Raw genomic sequence first — 24,704 nt, 5'->3', positions numbered from 1 at the left:
TAAGAGAACTATTTGTAATTTGCTGAGCTGTTGCAATTTGCACAATATGATTTTGCAAAGTACTTTTCTAAGTATATTTGGAACAAGAACATTGTAACCGTGGGAAATGGGGAACAGATGGATGGAGGTTTCAGATGTACACAGGTGTATGTGGAAAGTAATGGTCAGCAAGAAAGAACAAGGAACTGATTTCATAAATGTTGCAAGATAATGGTGGTGGCCGTTAAGAAAAGGGTATAAAATATAGAGCTCAAGATCAGCTCATGGCCATTGGGCTATAGCTGCCCTTGCTGGACCTGTTATATCACTGGACCTCATTGCAATGGGTTACTAATATAAGTGATGTTGTGTTATTGTTTGCTATGTTCCAAATTTTTAGCAAAATAAACCTCTGAATCTTAAAGTAAGAATTATTATTTTACGTTGCTGTTGCTTGTCTTTTTCATTGGATTTTTCCACGACAGGAATTTATGGGAGACCATAAACATAGCTATGAGTTAAATTTATTAAATTACTGTGCAGAAGGTAAATGCAAGATATGTAGACAAGAGTTTTTTATGGATTTCATGATAGGTTTTCATCTTCAAGCAATTGAAGCAACCCTTACCTGTTGAGTCATTCATAGAAATAGCAATAGCACTTTGACTTATATACTGCTTCACAGTGGTTTACAGCCCTCTAAGCAGTTTACAGAGTCAGCATATTACCCCTAACAATCTGGGTCCTCATTTTACTGTCCTCGGAAGAATGCAAGGCTGAGTCAATATTTAGCTGGTGAGAATTGAACTTCTGGCAGTCAGCAGAATTAGCCTAGAAATTACTAATTCAGCATATGTCAGCAGTTTCCAAGACACTTCCTTTTCCTTGTGGCAGTTTCTTAATGTTTCTTGCTATATTCTTACATTTTTAGCAATTTAAGCAATCTACATAATATGCAGCTCCTCACAGAGCAGATGTCAACGCTGCAAACATTGGATGTTTTTGCTTTGACAAATGAAGCTGGGGGGGAGGAGAATGCTACCCTGGTTATTTTTAATAAGATAAGGAATGGCTATAGAAAGGAAGTGAAGCTTTGCATGTTAAACTAATTGCAGAATGTGATTTATGATGTTTAAATTAAGGGAGGGAATTGTGTTTGGTACAATGTGTTCAGGGGAGGAGAATTCAGATTCTGGCATCTATCCATGCCATGACATCTTATCGTTATTATGGACTTTTTAGAATAAACAATGCCTGAAGATCATTTGAGGTGTTTCATTAGTCGGAACCATGAAAAGTTACCAAACAGGGCAAGGATAATTTATCCAATATTTTCTCCTTCATCCTCCTTGTTTCCTTTTTTCTCAACACTTATGTTTCATGTTATAAACTATGGTAATAGAAGAACACAAGCTGCTTTGGAGAAACTGTTGTATAAAACAGTGAAGAATAATGCTCCATCTGTGATGTCCTGAGGCTAGTCAGCAAATCAGAAATTATCAAGGGGCTTCATAAACTCTATGAAATAGGATTACCTGGGACAGACTTCTTAGAGAAGCATACTTAGGTGTGCTGCTAATGCTGCATTGTTTCTCAGCCAAAAAACTATCTGCATAAGGATGAGCCTTTGTAAAATGTCCCAAACCACAAGAATGTCACGTAACATTTTACAAAGCAATGCTTGTTCATGGACAGCTTCAAAATGTGTTTACAAAAGATTTGGCATTTCAGAATTAACAGAAAATGTCATATAACAAAAAGGTTAAAGAATGTGGCCCAATAGTCTTAAAGGAGCAGTAGGCAATCAAACTTAAGATTTTCATCTTGCTTAGAAAATATGAGATGATCACTTTTCACTAGGAAATTCTGCTGCAAGCCACACTGACATACCAGTGAATTGTCAGTTCAATATGGACACAAGGATGTGTCAAAGTGCATCAAGCATTTTTTTAGCAGAAACTGGAGAAGATAACCAAGAAATCTAGATGAAATTGGAAAGCAAATCTCTAATATCTTGGAGTAGCCCCAGTTTACCGGTAGGACTATCAACATGGTTCAGTTGCCTTTTTTACAGCTATAGTCATGTACATTGTTAGCCCAGCATCTAAAGCATAATAGAAAAGGTCCATTGACCTAGCATGTGCATCATATAAAGGTGGTTATTGATAACTTTGATCCAGCAAGCTGTAACTATATTTTACTTTAATATAGAGATTGCCAAACATATTGGTACCACCTCCACATATTCCCAAAGAAATAAGTTGACATGGACAGAAGTGAATGGTATCCATCATTCTCTATTCCATAGTCCATAATAGATACTTTGGTTTTGATGGATGACATATTATTGTAAATACTAAAACAAGTGAAAATGGTATGCAACATGTGTTTTACAAGTTCAACTTTGGCTTTTTGTAACTGTATTTCAGAAATAGAGTTTTCTTGGGTCTTCTACCATGGAGGCCACTTTCAGTTGGATGATGCATCAGCGATGGATGATGCATATTGATATTGTTGTATCTTGATCTTGGGATCAGCCAGTTTTCTTGGTTGTTGGCTTAGTTCCATGAACCTTGAGATTCTTGATAAAGTTAATAATTGTAGTTACAGGAACATGAACCTCTTTGGAGATGGTATTGTAGTCTTAACATTGCCATACTTGGCTATTACTTTCTTCCTTTCTTATACAACTCTGCTTTTCTTTCTGTTGTCAATGTTTATTGTACTGCAATGAACACAAAACACCTGAGTGAATACTATAACTCCTGTTATAACACTTAATTATTTACAGGTTTTAAGCCATGGGGGAGCTTGCCTGCCTGCCTATCTATCTAGCCTATTTCTAACCCCACCATCTCCCTCAGAGAGCATCCTGTGTACTTAATGTGCCTGTGTAATGAAGCCTTCATTTGGTCAGGAAAACTCACCCTTTCAGTTTGTTCTAAGAATTTATCACCTCTCAAATTCCAGCACTACACTGTATTAGGCTTATGCTGAAAAGGAAGCCTTTGTAAATAAGAGACAGACTGTAGAAAACAAAAGGTTATTACAGGGCAGTGCCTGTGAGGAATCTTCCAGGTAAAAATCCCAAGGAATTGAATTTAGCCCTCCAGTACGTGCCTCCTTAAACTTAAAGGTAAACAATTTACTCAAGACTAAATAGACAAATGGCAGATAAGCAAAAGAATGTAGATGAAATAGTTTCTGAAGATATGGTTAGATTTTACTTTCCAAGGAAGCATGTAAAAGAAAGTTTAAAAAAAAATTGGAGCTCACAGAGCCAAGCAAGATCTTGTGAGCCAGTCCAAAGATCAGAATTCAGATTTTTTACATGAACAGGAGACACCAGCACACAAGACATAGAAGATCAAATAGTTGGTTTCCAACAAAGAAACATGGGTCAGAATTGCTATTTAAATAAGGCTGCAGCTACTGTTTTCATTAAATGTCAAGCGCACTTGGGGTATCATTGAACAATGTTTGCTCTGGTCTGCTCTCCTCTCTTCTTATCAATGTCAGGGCCTTGGAAGCCACACTTCATCGTCGGTTTGCATAGCTGTTCTGATGTTGCCTATATTCAGTCAACTTGGATGATCCCTGGCTTGGTGTCTCCTGAAGTTGGCATTCTATTGGTTCAGCCAAAGCTTTTTCAAACTTGCTTTGTTGGTCAGGATCCTAATATAGGTGATCTTGATGAATTGTGTTGAATTGGAAGAAAGGTGCCCAAAGTGTGCCAGACAGCAATAAGTCTTCAAAAGGAAATTGTTGTGGCCTCTCTGGAAATCATCGAAGTTTCTCTAAATCAGGGCTTTTCAACTGGTGGTACGTGTACCACTTGTGGTACTTTGCCACATGGCAGGTGGTACGCGACTGCTAGCCAAATGTAGCAGGGGAGGGGAATGAGCCTAAGTGAGCCAAGCCTGAGGGAGAGGGAGAGGGAGCTACAGCTGCAGGATTGTCTGGGCTGGCAGAAGCCCCAGGAGCCAGCAGGGCTCCAGCTGATTGGCTCCAGCTGATTGGCGCTTCCAGAAGCAGCTCGGAGCTGGAGGTGAACTGAAGAAAAAAAAGGGGTGGTGGTGAAGAGAGGAGAGACTATTAAAAAGAACGTGGTTTGGGTGGGGAAAGGGGAAAAAAGACAACAGGAAAGGTTTAATCCCTTTAAACAAATGTAATTAGTTTTACCCCCTTTAACTGAGTCTGTCTGTGGCTTTTAGAAAGTTTTTTTGAAGGTAAACTGGCTTAATTTAAAGCTAAAGCTTTTCGCAATTGCCAGAGCCTTTCCGTCTTGGATGGCAACATTGTGACACATGACACGCCTGAGGCAGCTTAAGAGAGAAAAAGCAACAGAGTTTGTGTTTCTTTATTTTCTTGATTTGTACTTGATTACTATGTCTTTAAGGGTACAGGGAAGGGATTGGGGGGGTGCATTCTTACTACACTGTGGAAGAGCTCAGAAGGAAGAGAGGAAGAAGGGCCGACCAGCTAGCTCAGGAGTCTACAAACTTAGCAACTTTAAGACCTGTGGACTTCAATTCCCAGAATTCCTCAAGCAGTCATGAGGGCCGAGGAATTCTGGGAGTTGAAGTCCACAAGTCTTAAAAGTGCCAAGTCTGAAGACCCCTGAACTAGTTGGTAGTGGTGCATATTAATAAACATGGATAAATTCATCATACATTTGTCAGTGCAAAGGGAAAGTGATTCAGCAAAGGAACTGGTACTTTTTTCTTTTTTTTCTACAGTTTGCAATAGTTTATTAGATTATAGAATAAAATACAAAAATACAAAAGCACATAGTAGGAGACAGTGGGGAGGAAAAAGGGAAAAAGTGAGGGGGAGAAGGGAAAAAGAACAGAGTTCCTCTGTTGCAGTAGAAGCAAGCATTAACATTGAACCTCAACTTTTTACTTTTCCATAATATTATAAATAGCCATTTCTATATCAACAAATGAATCTAATCAGTAAAACCCCAAATCCCCCCCCACTTTTTTTAGTCATCAAGTTTTTGACTCCTTGCTAAGAACTGGTGGTACTCAAATATTGTCATGTCCTAAAAGTGGTACAATCTCTGAAAAGGTTGAAAAGCCCTGCTCTAAAAATTTTTGTTGAAATTGCTTATGCACACGGATGAGAGAGAGAGCGATATGGACATTTCAGTAACTTCTCTGTTTACCTACTCTTCCACAAGACAGTTTGTGTTTCCTTACTTACATAACCAAATAAAATATAAATGCTTGCTGAAATTTGCACAGGGAAGATCCGCCTTTGCTCAGATATGAATAAACATGTGACTTAATCAGAATTAGAAGTCTGTCTCTTTTTCCATGCTGGGCCTGATCTAAGGAATGTGCATAACAGTTTGAAACTATGACACTAATAGTAATCAAGAAAGGTAAGTTCATAAAAGTCTATTAATTGGGATTATTACAAGGACAAAGAAACTAGGTTATAGAATCTTGGATGTGTCTATACATTATCCTCTTATTTTCTCAACAATTACATTTAAGTCCCTCTGAATGTTGTAGATCCTCTTTCTAACTTCCTCTCAATTTAAGGGGGAGCTGGGTTCCTATTTTTGAAATATATCAATTTATTCCTATGTCCATTTTTAGTTAATTCCACTACAGTAGGACAATATTATATCTAGTTGTGGTCTCTTCATTTTGGATTGGTGTTGACAAACTAGAGCATATAAAGCTTGGAAGAAAAAATAATAAAAGCTGTAAGGAATAATTGGAAGCATAGGATAAATTTAAGCAATAGAAAAGAAGACTGCAGAGAAACATGATGGCTGTGTTCACATATTTGAAAACTCATTAGAAAAATGGGACAGAATTGTTCAGTTGTTCCAGAACACTTGGCAAGGAAGAACGTATTTGCAACAAAAAGGAATAGCTTTTTATTGGATTCAAGAAAATTTTTCTAACAGTAAAAGCTTTTGCATTCCACCATCCCAGCTGACTTTTATCATCATCTTGCTCCCACTGCTGATGCGGTGTGCCTGACTTGGCTGCTGGGCCAGGCTGGCAACTGGGCTTCACATACCAATAAATCCCAAAGAAATCCCTCAAATTGAGTTCCACTCCTAGTGACTGCATGCAGAAAAATGGTTTGCTGTTGTCTTCTTCTGAAATGCTGGTATGACTTTCAAGCCTAGCTTACATCCATCCTTGGAATTCGTTGTGGTCTTTTAAGCTAGACTGCTTAGTTTCCAAGCCCTGATAATATATTCATTCTTAATTAAGAAAACTGGAATATTTTTTTCCATGTGGCTCTGACCAAATATGGGGAAACATGCATCAAGTTTTAGGAACCATAATTCTTGTATTTTCTTTTTTCAGAAAACATTGTCATGTGACATTAACAACACTGAAAAGTCAACAACGTTCACTAAAACCCATTCTTAGAAAATGTAAGTATTAGATTATTATCCAAATATTACGATTGTTGGTCTCTATGGCTCATATGAGCTATATAACTATGAGTGGAGCTGTGGTCTAGAAGTGAAGACACTTGGAAGATTGACAGTTCAATCCTAGGCAACAACAGATGTTTATCAGGGTGCAAAGAGAAAATATCTGCTGCAAATTCTGCATAGGCATCAGGAAGGGCATCCTGCCAGTAAATGCGGAGCTCCATTCAGTCGCCCCAACTCCACCCTGAATAAAGGGATTAAAGGGTCGTAAAAAGGGAAAAAAAGTCTCTACAGCTTATAGCAGCATTCCCCAACCTTTACAGGTTGGCAGCTGGGTGCAGAGGGGAAGGGGATGCTTTTGCACGAGGGACAGGCATGTGTGTGCCTGCTGCTTGCACAGTGAAGTTGTGAGCACCAGTGTCTGATGCGAGTGTGAGTGGGGATGTGAGTGCCAATGCCCGCTGCTTGGGTGAATGAGGCTGTGAGCATCAGCGCCCACCGCTCATGCAAGTAGGGCTGTGTGCTCCCCTGCCACTCGCGTGGTCTGGTTCTGAATGGGCCACGGTCCAGTAGTGGGTCGGGGTCCAGGGATTGGGGACCTCGAACATATAGTACCTATATTCATTTATTTCTTCAATGGCTCTTCATAAATGCTGATAAATGGCAGTTAATAACTTCTTTTACTTTATTGAAGCAGTATGGAATAAAACATGAGAAACCAGTAAAGCTCATTCAAAGCTAATTTGTTAGGAGTACCAGGTATGACTCGGCTCAAACAAAGAAACAGTTCTCTCTTGAGTCACATGTGTATTCAGATTTGGACAAAAATGGGTTCTCCCATTAGACTGAGAAAGACCCCAGATGATTCCTTTAACATGCTTTTATATGTACTTGGTTATATGAGCTGGAAACACAGCTGTCTGAATAAAAGTATAAAGAAGTTATTAAAACATCTGTGCCCACATCCTATAACAAGAAGATTTTGAGCAAACTTTATTTTAAGAACCTTCGTGGTTTTCCTATCATCCTTCCCCCACACTCAGGATGTATGTCTTTATTTCAGCCATTTCAATATAGGAATCTTGATTTTTGCAATCCCGATCAACACATTAGGACCTCATGACACTCTGTAGCCATAGTTTACAGAATTTTGCAGCTTGTTTTGATTTCCATGCCTGCTTACCCTAACCTTTTGTAATCTTACCTTCCACAGCACAGCTAAGAAAGCAAGTAATAGCTGTCACAGCACCTCCACAGTTTCATGTTTGGCACACTCTAATTAGATGGTCATTATATCATAGCACTTGAATTATCTGAGCAAACTAATTGACATGGCCTCACTCTGTCATGAATGTATACATGAGAAAGCTTTCAGATCTTGTGAAGACTGGCTGGGGTCAGCTGTGATATAATGCTAGAGAAAAAATTCAGATGGTTCTTGCCTGCTCACACAAATTTAAATACTGTTAAAAACTCAACTCAACTATAACTCCTGAAAAAGAGGAGCTTCTTTTTGAAAAATTCACTTCAGAATATTAATTCTGGGTTTATAGGAAGGGAGGGAACATGCACGTTAGGGATGCTTCAGATATGATGCTTAAAAATGCTATAAAATCTGCAAAAATGCAAACAAAACACTTGCCTGTGGCTCAGTAAATCAGCTAGGACAGTTTTGAGGATCAATTCCAATGCTTTGCATGCCTATAATGTGCATCAGAAGTTTACCAGTTACTTGAGTTTCAAGTACAAGTGTGTGTTTTTTACAAATGTAGATGGTCTGGACATTTTGGGGAGACAGTAAATAAAAGGAGTGAAGGAAAGGAATAACATATTGAAAAGGATAGCTCAATTAAGTTTAGGGGGAAAAGCTCAATTAAGTTTAGGATGGAACTGAAGGCCAAGCAACATGGGGCTTTCTTTTACTTTTATTGTAACCTTGTAATGTAGACTGAAACTCACAAGCTTTTTGCCTTGACAACCAAATGTCTGTCTAACCACAAGATAAAGGGGTTTTATTTTGTGTGCTTGCAAGCTTAATACAAAGGAGGTCTTTCAAGTGTACCTTTTAGAACAGACATGTCAAACAAAAGGCCCGTTGGCCAGATCTGGCCCGCCATGTGGTTACATTTGGCCTGCAGAGAGCTGCCCTGGAAACAGTGAAGGACCAGCTCATGGCACCTTGGCCTGGACCAGGGAGACCAGACGCTAATCTACAACATGGTAGTGGCTCTCTGGGCCAGAATGTGCTCAACTTTAGATCCACAGCAGCCCTGGAACCAGTGAGGGGCTGCCCCTGCCCTGCCCCCTGGGCACGCACACAAGAGGCGGCAAGCGTGCGGAGCCCGGCTTCCCTGCCGATTGTCTCGCCCTGCAGGCTGGCTGCGTTCTGAGCGCTTCCCTTTCACTCAGGATGCCACCTCCTGTGCTCGCCACCTCCTGTGCACATACCCAGGGGGCAGGGCAGAGGTGGCAGGGCAGCTCCTCATGGCTCCAGGGCTGCCCCGTGGATCTAAGGCTGAGCATGTTCTGGCTTTGATGGACGCTACCAGCTTGTAGATCAGCACCACCCCCTCCCCAGCACCTCCATGGCCCTAGCCTTGCAGCCATGAGGCTTCCCTTTCAGCGGAACCGCCCCGCCACCCACCTGCCCCATGGGATAGCTGCGGCCGGCAGCATTGGCTATTGGAACCAGCAGAAAAACAGAAAGATAAGTTGGATGCTAGCGGGCCCTGGAGCTGGCTGACTATCTTGGTTGGGAGCAGGTTGAGACCTGCAGGCTGCAACAGCCTTGCATATGTCAGTAGCCTCTGCATCCATCTTGAGGCTCTCTTGGGTGGTTAAGTGCCTGCTTTTTAAAAAATGTATTTATTTGTATACGCCTTTATTATTTTTACAAATAATTGAAGATTATGAAAATATCCAGCACACCTTCCTCCTTTTCTTTTACAAATGAAGGGAAATATATGTCTCAGAATAATGTTGCAGGATCCAATCTGTGTCAATCATCGGGACCAGAGGTTTAGTCTTTCAAGATTTTGGACTTGTGCTGGAGCCCATCCTCAGGGAATTTCTCTCTCATACATTGTGGTCTCTCTAAACGTCTGGTCCTGGTGACCGACCCAATTGGATCCTCTTTTTCCACAATAATGATCCTGGAGGTGAGAGAGAGCTGAAAGAGAGTGACTGGCCCAAAGTTACCCAGCTGGCTTTCATGGCTAAGGTGGAACTTGAATTTGTAGTCTCCCACTTACTGACAAGGTCTTAACCACTAGGCCAAATTGGTTGTCAACAGGCTAATGTGCACTGGTAGCCTCTGGAGCCAGTTTGAGGCTCTCTCGGGTGACTTGAGTGCCTGCATTAGGAGGAGGCTGAAGGCCTGTGGAGACCCAGCGGTATCGGATAGGAGAGGAGATAGGTAGGGGAAGCCTCTGCAGCATCCCTTGGTCAATTGGTCAGTCGTAAGGATGATTAACTGCAGGGGTTCTGCAGTGGTCATAAATTTGAAAATAGGTAGCAAGTAGCTTTTGGGAATATCCACTGTAATTTTGAATGGTTGCTAAGTGTCCGGTAGTAAGCGAAGGATTACGTCTTCATCCAGAATCAAGTATAACAATAAAAATCTTCTGTGGGTGGTATCAAAGTATTTGTTATGATAGAGAAGGCTCACATCCCCAATAAAAAGCTAATCCAGGTTTTGAGACAAGACAGAGATTTTAGCCAGCAAAATTGAGCCCAAAGTATATCATAGGACAAAGCATAGGCAGAAAGGAAGAATGATGAATTGCAGATATCACAACTAAACTTAAATTGCTGAAATAAGTTTTCGAATGAAATAACTATCTTATGAATAGGTTAACACTTGTTGCAAAAATTTCTTAGGACTTGCTGTTAAACTCTGTCTAAATTATAGTTTTCTTTAGTGTTATAAAACATTGCAAAAGCTGTTGCTATTAGGATACAGGAAATATCTTTTGACATTTTGACATCAGATATGTTCTGGTTTGTGGTAAATACTATATAAAACCACTGTCAGCACTGATTGGTGTGCAAACTTTGGAAGAGATCTTGTGAATATCACCATTGTATTCTTATTTAATGTTGTTTGTGTATGCTAAAAACGAATATGCTGCTTGGGTGGCTATATAAATGTTTTAAAAAACAAGCAAGCAAATAGGATAACAAAGCTTGTTAAACAACTATTAGGATACTAATATTTTTTTTAAAAAGAAGAAAAGTGAAAAAACTCTTAACCTTTTAGTTTCCCCTTTCTGTGCATCTTAAAATATTTGTAAACCGGCTGTATTAAGAAGTCAAGCTTTAAGTAACTATAATTACCATTCTATGTGATGTACGTATGGGGACCATTCTTGCTTAAATTTGATTAAACTTCTGTTGTGTATATATACTGTTAATTTTACCAAAATTAAAATATTGTTGTGGAATGTAAAACTGTTGAGATGTGTTAACTTCCCTGTATTAGTGCTAGCATTTATAAATTCTTAAAATACTTTAATGTGGGATAGGATGATAGCAGAAATGTTCATTTCATTTATATGGGGCTGGGAAGGAATAGCTTGTAAAATAGTATTTTGATATGGAGCTGTATAGTTTCATTTGATGGATATAAATAAAAGTATGATTTCTTTTTTCTCCTCTTAGATTCCTGAAAATTAAAAGAACTTTCAGCACAATGGACTGGAATATAGGGACAATCAATAATTTGCAAACACATGGATCGTACCTGATGCCTCAGGTTACTTCTGCTGCTTCTGTTACTTCCCAACCAAATGCCATAATGCAGAACTTTTGTAATTCTGGAAACAACCAAACCTCAAATGTTCCATCAAGTGTGAAGTATATCTTGACAAATAAACGACAATTTCAACATAACAGGGCTTCTAAAACCTTAAGGCCAGTATTTCCTAAAGTAGCAGTGTCTAAAACAGGTTTTGGACCAAGCAATAATTTTTATAAGTTGTCTCCATCTTCACTTTCCACCATGACAGTCCAAATGGCAGCTGATGTTCAGAATCCAAATTTACCAAGGAACATGCATATTTCTTCCTCTATAGCATTACAGGGAAGTACAGTTAATTCTGTGCAAAATATGCATCCAAAGACAAATGCATATATGACTGTGGGTAGTTTCAGTAATCGGCCAGTGCAAAATTGTTCAAATTCTATTTATCAGCAAACTCCCTTAGATTCTTCATCTCCAAAAGGGTCCCCAACACTGATGCCCTACTATTATATGAATGGGCCTGCTACTTCCCAAGCAAATGCTACAGTGTCCCTTGACTCTGCATCGAATTATTATTTATCTCCTCAGCAAAATGTCCAGTATCCTGATTACTCAGCAAAGAAATGCCCAAATCCAGCTATTCCAGTAGCGATCCAATCACAACCTTATGCTTCTGATCAAATAAATCCTCCACCATATCCAATATATTCTCATTACGATTACAGAAATGCAGTCCAAGCTACTAATATAAACTCTTCACTATCGGACCTGATGGTTCCCATACAAGTGAACAGTGGACAATTTGTTCTGCAACAACCAACTGCAAATTTATCTAATGGAAAAGTTGAAAGTTATCATACTTCTCTGATTGATCAGAATAGCAATTTATATTCTGTTCGGCCTGATCAGAAATCTCAATCTCTGTCATCCTGTACAGAAACAAATGTGGTAGGCCCCACGGCCTGTAATGTAAGTGGACTAAAAACAGCAATGCAGCTTTCTGATGAATCAATAAAGTCATTTGTTGAAGTTGAAGGTAATCTTTCTAACAATGTAACAACAGCTACAACAGTTAAGATTGCTGAACCTTTGCAACAAACAAATCAAACTTTGCAACTAGAAAAGAACATAAGTAATGAGAATTTATCTAAGGATAAATTTAAAAAAACTAGAGACAGTTTATCACTAGATGTTCAAGCCTTGTATGAAATGAGAAATACATTATTAAAACTTAAAGACAATTTTAGTTTAAAACAAAAAAAATATCTATCTTCTCTACAGAGTGGGCAGACCTCTAATATGTCTATAAATAATCAAAATCCTAATAATACCAACCCGTCAATAAAACGTACTATCCAGCAGGTTTGTTCAGATAAAACTCCTAATCAGTTTTCATCTAATTTGCACAATTCTTCAGTCTTACCACAGAAAACAAAGTATCATTTATTGCCAATTCTGTGGAATATGCTGAAAGGTACTGGTGATGAAAATATGTTATTTAATGCTGAGGTTGAAGGTGGAGATAAGTACCAAAATAAGCATTTCACTGTTCAAGAGAATTCATGTACTGATTCTAATGGTGATGCATTTGGAAATTCTGTTAACACTGATGGAACTACTAAATTAAGCTATAAAGTCACTCCTGTTGCTTCTACTCAAGGGACAAGCATCATTAAATCTGCTCATAATCAATTGGAAAAAATAGCCATACCTAACAGTGACTTACTTAATTCTTCTGAACAGAATAAAGATTCAGGAAATGGTATTCATTGTCTAAATGATAGCATTCAGAGTTTGGTTCAGAACTCAGATATTTCTCAGGGATCATCCTCAACGAAAAACTCAGTAAAAGAAGAACATAGTAATTCTACTGCATGCTGCATTCAGCACAGTGAAAACACTCGTCTTCAGAAACCTACAAATAGTGAAAAGATAGCTGATACATCTAGTTCTTCTATCTCCAAAGGAGTTGAAGCTATAACTGGAACTCATGGTGTAGAAACAACTTGTTCTTTGGAAGAACTAAAAACAAGCCTGGCACTATGGAGAAAATGCCTTCCAAAATCTTTAAATGAACTATTAAACAGAAATACTGAATCTTCCAGTGATGGCATAGATGGCAAAGGTTCCCCCCAAAATTTGAAAAACCTCCCCAATATATCGATTCAAAATTATGACACTAAAATTACAGTTGAAAGGACTCAGATTTATAGTTCTTCATCTTTTGAAAAAAACCTTGATGGAGTAAATTCCAATTTGCCAAAAGGCTCTGAACCTCAAGTAGCTGTTGTTACTCCACGGGTATTGTCAAAAAATAATTATGTGCAGAAAAATACTGAAATCATTTATCCAGCTAATGAAGAAGGCAGTGTCCATACTTTAGAAAAACTTATATCTACAAAATCAGATAGTAATAATGAAGAAAAAAGAACTATTTATTCACCCACAGATTCCAATAAATATTGTGAAGCTTTAAATGTGCACCAGGGAACAAACAAATACACAGAAAAAAGTAAAACAATGAAAACAGAAGTTGGAACAAATAATTCTTTTGATTTAAACCAAGAGAAAACAAATTCCTCACCACTTGAATTAAAGCAATATGCCCTTGATTCAGGAGACCAACATCTATCTGAACTGATCACTAAACATTTAAGTGCATCTCCTCAAAAATGTGTAACATCTAAAAAACATGGTCCAAATTTGGAGGAATCCAACAATACTGCTGAAGTTGACTTGACAGATAGTATGTTGCAAATATCCAGTGTATGTACTCTTGTACAGGGTGATGCATTTTATAATTCACAAATAGCGGACATCTTTAGTACTGGCCCTTTGAAACCTGGTATAAAGCTTTCAGAAGAACACATGGCTTCTCTGCAACACAATGAGGAGGGACCTGGCCTTTTGAAAAATGACCCTGAAGTTGGGATGAGTCTTTCAGAAGAAGGTGGCATATTGCTATCACCAGGGAGTTTATCCAAAGCTTTTACAGGAAAACCTGAAGACTTACAAACATTAGAAAGCCCTCAATGTGACAAAACCTCAATGGAAACAAATGCAAGCAACTCTGAGAAACGAAAGAACAATGACTTTTTAGAAGTTGTTTCACTTTCAGGGGAAAAAATTGAGGAAGAAGTATCTTACAGTTGCAATACAAATTTGTCCAATAGCCAGGTGTTTGAAAATCAGGAGGGTCTGTGTGAGGCAAACAACATATCCAGTATTAGAAAAAAGAGGGAATCGGGGCATATCCTGGATGAAGGCAAGGAAGCCCATTTGGGAAGCATCACTGAATCCTCTGTAATGTTTTTGAACAATCAGCTAACTGAGCTTTCAAAAGAATTTCCCTACGGAATTGGCTATTTGAATATGGTAAAGGGAATGGAAACCAAAGATTCTATAACTATTCTGACAGAAAAAGAAGATAAAGAAAATACTATGAACCATGAGAAAAATCTTGATCCTAGTAGTGCAATAGAGCAAATTAAAATAGTAATCCTAAATTCCCAACAAATGAATGAAGTGTTTCCTGAATGCAGTCAACAATCATCTAACAAGCTAGATCACCATGGAGGTGACCAGATGAGAATGGATTCAAAAGATAAACGTATAGGACACTACAGGAAGTCTAACCAGGACTTAAATGTTGACAGCAAAGTTATCAGGTCTGAAAGACTTGGAAAAACAGAACGAACATACTGCTGCTTGCCAGGATGGTTAGCTTCAAAATATAATGTGGAGCCTTGTTCATGCATGCTAGCTAAAGAACCTAGTTTGAAGAGAAAAACTGATCTGTATTCACAGTCTAAAGAGAAATCAAAATCCAATGAGTCTGATTGTAGCCTAAAAAATGAAGTACAGAATTCCATATTGGACACAGCCAATAATATCTTTCTTTTGGGAGATCAGAGTAACAAAGCTTTAAATAAAACCTTTGGATGTAAAGAAACTGAACCTCAAGTAAAGGAAGAAAAACTACCCAAAATAGAGCAAGCAACTACTCCATGTACTTTATTGGAAAAATCAAATTCACAAGAACCTAAAAGACGAGGTATAGAACTGTCTCATTCTGCAGATTCCCAGCCTCTACAGAGAGAAAGAGTTGGAACTAATAAAATACACAACCAGATAAAGGGTAGAAGGAATATCTCAAAAAGTGAAGCACAGTATCATTTAAATACAGACTTCAAAAAGATAATTATCAAAAAACTCACCAAAATGAAATTGGAGAAAAAGTCTTTTAATAAAACTCGGAAGTCAAAAACAGATACTGATTGTCACAGAGGAATAGAAAGTAAGAATAGTACCAATTTTGAGAAATACAAAATTAAACGAGACACCAGTGAAACACATGTGATTAAAGGACCAATTTCAAGCAGGAGTCTAAAGAGAAAAATGATGAAGGAAAAAAAGCTTAAAGGATTGGAAACTCAGCCTAGTGAGGTCACACACTCTTCAACATTAAACAGTGTTAGCGTTGCTTCTGAAAAACATGAAAATTCTGAGCATAAATCTACCTTGGGCTCGCAAAAGCATTTAATTAAAACAAAATTGCAAGATTTGGAGAAGCAATATGGATACAAAAAAGTACAAAATAATGAACCTATTTGTCCTAAGCAGCATGTTGAGCAAAATCTCACGCAGCTTGTTAAAAGAATAAATTTAGAGAAATATGCATACAGAAAAGATAAGAAAAATGCATGGAAATGTCAAAGTTCACATTTTGATAATCGAATTTTTGCATCCCGGAATGAAGGAGATAATCCTTCCAACATCCACTCTCCAGTCAAAGAAGGCACATTGGATAGTAATAATCGAGACAAGTGGTCTATGAAATCACTTTCTGATAAAAAATGTTTTAAAAGAAAAAAACACTCTGTTTTTCTGCAAAAGGAACAAAAGAAAAACTATTTGAACAGAGTTGCATTTAAACGGACTGCCCAGAAGACTATTCATTTGACAAGCCTGGATTCTGTGCATTCCAAACCGGTTTGGCATGTGAAATCAAGTCATGGAACTGAGGATTCTGAACCCCACCAAAACGGCAGCTCTTCATCCCAAATGTCTGAAACAAAGAGGCCACAAATGCTTGAATTCAAAATGTGTCCAGAAATATTATTTAGGAAGTCCACCTCTGAAGAACAAACTTTAGAAGCAACAAAGCTTCCTGAAAAAAACAGGATATCTGTTACAGGTACAGTTGAGTTTCCTTTTAATCAGTCAATGTAAACTATAATGGTATTTTCTTTTTAAAAATATTACAAATGCAAGCTAATCCTGCATTTGTATTGCTATTTCTATATCTCTCTATATCCTTTAATTGTCTAGAAAGCTTTTTTTAATTTTTGGGTGTCATCAATCAGTAGAAATCTGTAGCAACATGCTAAAGATCTGAACACAATAATAGTTAGTAGTATCTGATACAGGTTTGGATTTTACTCTAGTCATCATCTTGTTCTGATGAAAATTCCCTAAATTTCAAAAACTTAATAGTATAGATAGTAAAATAGCATAAATTCATATAATTTGTTTGGTGTATTAGCCACTAGGGCAAATATTAGTCCTTAACTTACAACCACAATTGAGCCCAAAATTATTGTTGCTAAGTGAGACAATAGTTTTGTTCCATTTTAACAACCTTTCTTTCCATAATTGTTAAGTGAATCTGGCTTCCCCATTGACTTTGTTTGTCAGAAGGTTGCAAAAGGTGATCACATAATTGCAGGATATTGCAACTGTCATAAATATGAGTCAGTTGCCAAGCATCTGAATTTCGATCACATGACCATGGGGATGCTGTAATGGTTGTGTGAAAAACAGTCATAAGTCACTTTTTTCAGTGCTGTTGTAATTTCAAACAGTCACTAAACGAACTGTTGTAAGTCAAGGACTACTTGTATCTTATCCATTGTATCATATGTAGTCAAACTGGCTAGCTTTTTTACATACTTTTATCAAACAACAAGCTTATAATTATTATTTACAGCAGTCAAAAGTAAGAGAGAAGACTGGTTAAATTACTGTCCTGCGAAAAGAAGAAAATCGGAACAAAATGAAATTCAAGGTAACCATGTCTAAAACTTAGCTATTTGATTTAGGAGATGAACAGAAGTTTCATCAACACCAGTCAGATTGCCAAACATTACTTGGTTCTCACTTCCATTTTTATATATATTTTTAAGTAACATCCCAGCACATTGGTATTTTTGGAATTACTTTTGCTAGACTAATCTAGCTATTACAAATGAGATAGGTGAAATTAACTTAGTTAATCAATCGATAACAGGAGAGATTTGCAATCTGCTTGTTGGCTTCTTAGACAATTGTATCTGGCTCTGGTAGATTAAAGATGTCAGGCTAATTAAATGTGTAGACCAGGTGTAGGCAACCTCGGCTCTTTTATGACTCATGGACTTCAATTCCCAGAACTCTTGAGTCAGCATAGCTGTCCATGAATCATAAAAGAGCCGAGGTTGCCTACCCTGGTGTAGACAGAGCCAGATGGATTATTTCTTTGTAATTTGATTTTGAGGACTGCACACAAAACCTCTTTGGTCTTATTTAATTACCTTCTCCAGGAGATAAAAGTTGGTCTTGTTTTTGATAGTTGTTAATGTTGTTTGGCTTTGTTTGGAAGTGTAAAGCTTTATGTTGCGTGATTTCAGTGAAGGGCTGTGAGATTTTACCAGTGCACCCACAGACTCCCAGTGTTAGTCTACAGATAAGTGAAGGGACCAATATGGGATAGGTGTGTGGCAGCTAAAAGGAGATAAAGTTGCTATGAATATATGAGGACAGGCTCATGGTCCCCATAGAGGGCGAGTGGGACAGAGTGGCCTTGTCTTGCTTACTTCCAAAGCTTTTAACAATTGAAACAATTCAGTTTTGGTTCATCCAAACTGTAAGGTGCTCAGAATGGTCCACCTGAATTTTCGGATACAACATATTTTGTTATCTGCATGAAGCAAAACACATATTCTGTTTGCATATTTCTATTGTAAGACATCAAACTAAAATAGTGGGATGGTTTTGTTGCTAATCTTGCAGTTAATGATGACATTCCACTTGACACTGCAATAAAACTACTAGAAGGAAATGAAGTATTCCATGGATCCATGAAGGATTCCAAAGCCACCTTTGAGACCTACCGGAAAATGCATCTAGAAAAAAGAAGCCGAAGCCTGGATAGCAGTCCCTTAAGCTAGGAGCTTTCTTTTGTGAACATCACATTTTTGACTGCTTGTGCTTATATTAAGGTCCTGATGACTCAGGCCTGTAATAAGATGTGACTTCCATGTATGTGACCTTCCATAATTTATCTCATGCCTATCTTAAGTGTGTAATGATATTTACGTATCTTAAGTAAATGGGTATGCTAATTGTTCGATTCTGGAATGTATTATAATTTCAACTGTTCGAGATTTTCCTAGGTACAGTTACGTTCAATACCTGGCCTGAGTTTCAGAAATGATGGCAGTATCAGTTCAAAAGAAGGCCAAATAGTTTGCATTTTTTATGTAGACATTTTAAAGGAATGGAACTGTATTTTATTAAATGTTGTGGAAATAATTAAAATATAACAAGAATTAGTAATAAGCCTTAGTAGGTTTATCAAGGAGCATTGGAGATTATTAGCTGCTACCTATTTTGTTGGGACATTAGTAGGGAGGAGGGTTCCAGGTAAAAGGGCTATTGTTGAAATGGTCACTATGATTTAAATGAAAATATACTTAAAAGTTTGCATTCAGAACCACTTTAACAAGCATTTCATATGAACTCTTCCAATTATTTTTACAAGACAAATGTCTCAGTAAGCTATATTAGCTAAATGTCACAAAACTTTGTGCCTAGAAACATATTGAATGTTGGTTTTAAGTGCCTAAATTTATTGTTTGGCACTTTTGTTACTTCATTTATTTTGGCAGCAATATGTATGTTGAGTAAATGTTTAGTTATTTTCAAATGGTATTATTTGTTTACAGAATTAAAAACATGTTTATTTTTACCATAAGTAGTTTTTGTGTATTTGTAAAAAAATACTTGCTCAAATTTTAAGTTGGTTGGTTAAGATTATAAATGGCATGTTGTGCAAGATGACTCATCTCCAGAATCTATTTTTGTATTTCTGCTTTTATAGGGATTTGTTTTTTTGACTTAAAATTTACAATACATTTCAGCAAAACAAACAAACAAACATGATTGAATGATGTGTGTGAGACTTCCAGTTTGGGAATGGTGCTGTAAGCAAATCTCTCACTCCTCTCCTGATTAAAGGATTTTTCAGATATCTGGTATCCACTTCAAAAGTCACAGTATGTGTGTCTTAGAATCTGTACTGTTTTTCTGGCAATTAAAAGAGAAAAAGTGACAAGAATGAAACACAGCAACAGTATTGAGGTATGTGATAAGATGACTCAGTCTCTAGTATTTCCTCTGTGGGACACAATACTCAGCAGAGTTAAACAAAGTTCACTATTATTTTTCCAGAATAGAAAACAACACAAAATAGAAACCCATTTAAACTTCGTGGGATCATTCTCTACTGAAAAAAGATAAACCATAGAGCTGCCCAAATCATGATGATTCTATTGATAACTTAAGTAAAAAGAAGTTCTACAAAGAAATAAGGACCAATGGACAAAGAGCAGCCTAAAACACAGGGATTAAACTTAATGGAACTCCTGGATTGATGTACTACCTTATTTCTATAGAATCAGAAACCTCTTGAGCAAATCCTTTTGTGGGTTTTTTTAAAAAAAGAAGTATTTCCCTTTTTTCTGGGATTCTAATGAGAGGCTCTGTAGGAAGATGCCAAACTCCTCTGTAAATATGGTCAAACCATCAAAGTTGGATGTAGATAGCATCGTGGCTAATGTAGCTAAATATTGGGTATCATTTGTTGTAACAAAGAGGACAGGCACAGTATAACATGTATCATTTTCCCTCTATTTCATCACAGTGAGTCTTTCCCAACATGTATGAATGTTGTGTGCTGCGGGGTTTGGGGCTGGACAGCATAACTTGTGCTGGTTTGACACCATTCTCCAAGACCAGTCCCAATGGGTGTTAAGTCAGAGATCCAGCGTAATTCTGCTGTTTTGTGGTGTGCCATTATTGGAAGATAGAAAGGTAACATGACATTTAGTTTAAGCTGTGGTCAAGAATATCCAGGCAGTGGTCTAGATCAGGGGTGTCAAACTTTTGGCCCGTGGGCCAGACGCATCATCCAGAAGCTGCGCCCATCCCATTGCCGGCAATGGCAAAACCGTCCCGATACGTTGCACAACGTCACGTGACATCGCATGTTTGCACGTTAGCATTAGCATGTTAAAAACATACCCAGAAGTAGAGAGCTTAGCTAATTAAAAGCGCTTCCCATACTTACGAGATGTTAGCCTAAACTCTACATATCTTCAATAAATCAGGAACAAATAATGAAATAGAAAATTCTGATACAAAATGTGGTTATATGGTATAAAATCAGCTTGTTGAACATCAACAGGCACACTTGATTTGGACATGGATCCTAGGTGTACCTCTCTTTAATTCTGCATAGAAATAAACTGTTGAGTCCCAGTTACCTCTTTCAGTGTGATTATTGGCTCAAATTGCTCTGGGTAAAATGAACCCAGTGTTGGGCTGAGTCAACACTTTAATGTTGCATCTTTCTATTTTTATTTTTCTGCTTCCTCAGTTTATACCTGACCCCTGCCTTGCTCCAGTAAAATGAACCATTTCTCAAAGTGCCATTTCCTCCATTCTTCTTTGAACCTGTCTGTCTTTTTTGTTGTTTAATTAAATGTGTTAAATTCCGCATAGTGTTAATTGCTTAAAATCTCTATGTTAAGTCTGCAAACTGTAACTATTGAATGCCAAGTGATTACGGTACCTTTAATGTTCATTTATAAGCTATTGGATATTAATTGTAATTTCATTTTTGGACTTCCAATATGCATTAGCTTGGTTCCAAAAATAGCGATCAGTCCAATTCAATTCAGAGAGAACTGAAACTGGTCCTAGTTTCTTTACTTTGTAGATAATGTATATTTATATCTATCTCCTGCAGGGGATGAAGTCATGCAATAAACTGCTGCTTCTATTTATTTTGTAGAGATTTTTGGATTCATTTTTAGCTGCAGTTCATTTTTTATAAATAAACGATTATTAAATATTACTGATATTCATATTAAAGTTTAAGAGTGGATTTTCATACTGATTATGTGGTCAATAATCAATCTGCATCCCCATTGATAAGAAATCTAGGAGTGGAATTCATAACTTAGAAGTTTTTAAAACTTGCAAACAGTAAAAAAAAGAAACAGCTGTATTTTCTGTGTATGTCACAGGGTTTCTTTCTCACCCTTACCTTTTGGCAACTCCCTTGAAATCCAAACTATATGGGAAACTTTTTTTAAAAAGTGATACGTATTCATTCATGTTACTCATTTAATTTGAATGATTAAAACTACTTCCTAGTACCACTTCCTCTAAAATCTCATTGAATGAGATAAGACAGAGGTCCCCAATCCCTGGTCCGTGGACCAGTACTGGTCTGCAGCATGCCAGAAACTGGTCTGTGCAAATCAGTGAAGCCCCATCTGTGTGATTCAAACATCATGCAAACCTCTACCCCCTCCGGTCCATGGAAAAACCTGTCTCCACAGAACCGATCCCTGGTGCCCAAAAGGTTGGGGAACTCTAAGGTTAGAGTTACGAATAATGCAAAACCTTAACAGGAAACCACTTTAAAATTCGGTCAACTTCCTTTTTTCCCCAAGTAATTTTATTAAAGGTTATAATTAACAAAAGTAAAAAATTAACAGTCTAAAAAAAGGTGTAAAGGCAGCAAGGGGAAAAAAATAGGAGAGACATAATACAAAAAAAGGAAAAAACCTATAAATATAGTAAAGAAAAAGATATATAAAGAAGTGAATCCCAACCTTCATCACGAAAAGTATAAACAATTTTAGTAACTTTTCATCTCTTAAATCACAACAAACTACTGTATCTTCCCATGTCCCCTCTTTTATCTATAAACAAATCCATAAAATATTGTCATTTCAGTCTTGGTGTTTGCAAAAATCCATGAAGGGTAACCAGAAATAACATTTTTATTTATTTATATTTCCTATTTCTTTACCGCACATCTCCCTCGGAGTTATAAATATTTTAACCTTGATCAAATGCACCAACTTTATATTGCTTCCTTTTATTTTTAACAAACTTTAGCCCTTTCAAATAATGTCATAGAACTTGATTTCTTTTCATTGATTTCATTTCTTCTTTATCCCTTCTCATGAGATTCTTCAAGTCTCTCTTGTAATTCCCATACAGAAAAATTATCCAGGTTATTCTCTTGATTTGTTATTTATCCCTTTTAATTATTAAAACAGCCAGTTTCTTTTGTATGTCTAATGTAACATTTTTTGTGGCATGTCATTTGTAGGTCCACTTTCAATTCAATCTCTGTCTTGTCAGGTAAAACTTGTTCATCTTTCATAACTTGTTCCTCTGTGAGATGGATAGCGCAGAAAAACTGACTAAAGATGGAATTATGACCTCTGAAGGTACTGTGATGGCCCTGTCAGATGCCAGCTATGATGAGAAGGAGTTGGATCATCCATTGGGGATGGCATGGTTCTCCCATAATGCCTGGAGATGCCAGAGGCCCACAATGCAGTCCCAGGCCTGTCCGGCATGAGGAGGAGCAGCCAACCAGACCATAGCCACCTGCATGAGAGGATCGGCCACCAACAGCCACCAGCGATTAAAGACTACTGATCATTCCGATGAGAAACAGCTGCCTCCCCTGCCCAATCCACGGCTGAGGAGAATGGAGCGGAGGGAGGCACAGAGGAGATCATTGACGTTGCTCACAAGGAAGCAGCCCTGACTTTTCTCAAATGAAACACCTGGTGTGGGGTGATTTAGGCAGAGGCAGGGGTAAGGTGCATTTGTCAGGAACAATTATTTGCTCTGGTGTGCACCTTTCCTGGACTTTGTGGACTTTGTAAGCCGCCCTGAGTCTTCGGAGAAGGGCGGGATATAAATGGAATTAAATAAAAATAAAATAAAACTTGCATCGTGTGGACTCTGAAACCTGGACTTGCCTTGCTGACACTAAACTTTGCCTGTGAACCTTGGATTTAGGTTTGGGTTTTCAGAATCTAGGACTTTGATTTGTGTGCTAGGAATTGTGTTTGTCACTGTCTCAGGACTCAAGCTGTGGGACTGTGTAGTATTGACTAAGAGGCTATTGTCAGGTAGTTTGTTTGGAGCCTTATTAACCCCATTGGGGTTAATAAAGCTGTCACTGTGCAATAAACTGACTCTTAACTAGAATCTGCGCTTGCCAGAGTGCCCTGGGTCAGAATAGGTACAGGCTTCTGCAGACCCATCCATTCTTGCTCTTCTTGATCTGTCTGGAACTTTTGATATCATCAAATATTTACACTATCATTTAGGAATTTATCATGCAACTGGACAATTGTGGAAACAATGTTCACACCTCAAGGTGAAGGAAGAATGCAAATGCCATAGGTATGCAGGCCATCCTGAAAGCAATTGTTCTTCCAAAAACCATAACTGCATTGTTCTGCAAACAGCAGGAAAACAGATGTAAGCCCCTGCAGCACTCATGCAGAATACCACCACATAGCCTGCAGCCTTGAAGCCATTAAATTTTAATTCTCAAGTGACAGTTTTCACACTAGCACACGACTTGTGCTCCTACAACCAAGATCTTTCAATAGAAGTCTGAAGCGAAGCTAAGGAAACAAATGTAGAAAATTCCAGATCATTGATCAATTCTACCACAACATTATTTTAACAGTTGATTTACTTGAAACAGGATTGTGATGGGGAAGGACTTGTAGATTCAAGTGTTGAAAATTAGCTGATGAAGATTCTCAGTCATCCAGGTACAGTTGTCTGGAAGCTGAATTATTACAACTGGACTTCTTTTCTTGTTTGTTCGAAACATTTCACTCTTTATCCAAATAGCTTCTTCAGTAATTTGCAAATTAGATTTGCCTCTGGGATACATCCTAGAGGAAAGCAATTGATAGCACTGTTACATATGTAATGACTTTAATACATAGAGATTCCGAAAGCAAAAGGAGCTCAGCCTTGGGTAACTCAACCTTTTGAGAACCTGCAAATAGACTCACCCTACCTCCCTGTTGAAGATGGATACACATATTTTGCAAAGACCAATTGGATGGGTAGAAGATACTCAGGCATCAAAGGCAGACATTTAAGATATGATTACATTGTGAATGAAAGATACAAGCTACATTTGGTTTGCTATCCATTATAAATTCAGTGTTGGGTTCCCACTTCACACACTTTGTGCTGAAGGAATAGAACAGACATTGCACAGCCCTTGTCATCCACCATTATCAGGGAAGGTTGAATGGGATAAAGACTGCTGTATGTTCACTAGAATTTTGTGTAGGCAAACTCCAAATGGTAGGGGATGCCATACCAACTTATTTTGCGGGTTTCCTAACCTCACAGAAACCATTGTAGATCATGAGCTGTCAAGTCCAGGAAATAGACAATCTGCCC

General features: G+C 37.8%; 1 protein-coding gene across 1 annotated transcript in view; it reads left to right on the top strand.

Moving 5' to 3' along the window:
- The window catches only part of RESF1 (retroelement silencing factor 1), a 36,411-nt gene extending 17,182 nt beyond the window's left edge, over positions 1-19,229 (top strand). The window contains exons 3-6 of the mRNA XM_081330766.1: positions 6,318-6,388; positions 11,051-16,329; positions 17,122-17,199; positions 18,183-19,229. Of these exons, the coding sequence (XP_081186892.1) occupies positions 11,082-16,329; positions 17,122-17,199; positions 18,183-18,340 (5,484 nt within the window). The 5' untranslated portion in view covers positions 6,318-6,388; positions 11,051-11,081 and the 3' untranslated portion in view covers positions 18,341-19,229. The remainder of the gene's footprint in view (positions 1-6,317; positions 6,389-11,050; positions 16,330-17,121; positions 17,200-18,182) is intronic.
- The last annotated feature ends 5,475 nt before the right edge of the window (positions 19,230-24,704 follow it).

This window comes from Vipera berus (assembly GCF_964194415.1).
Source record: "Vipera berus genome assembly, chromosome: 6".
NCBI classification, from domain to species: domain Eukaryota; kingdom Metazoa; phylum Chordata; class Lepidosauria; order Squamata; family Viperidae; genus Vipera; species Vipera berus.
This window is presented reverse-complemented; position numbering and strand designations above follow the sequence as displayed.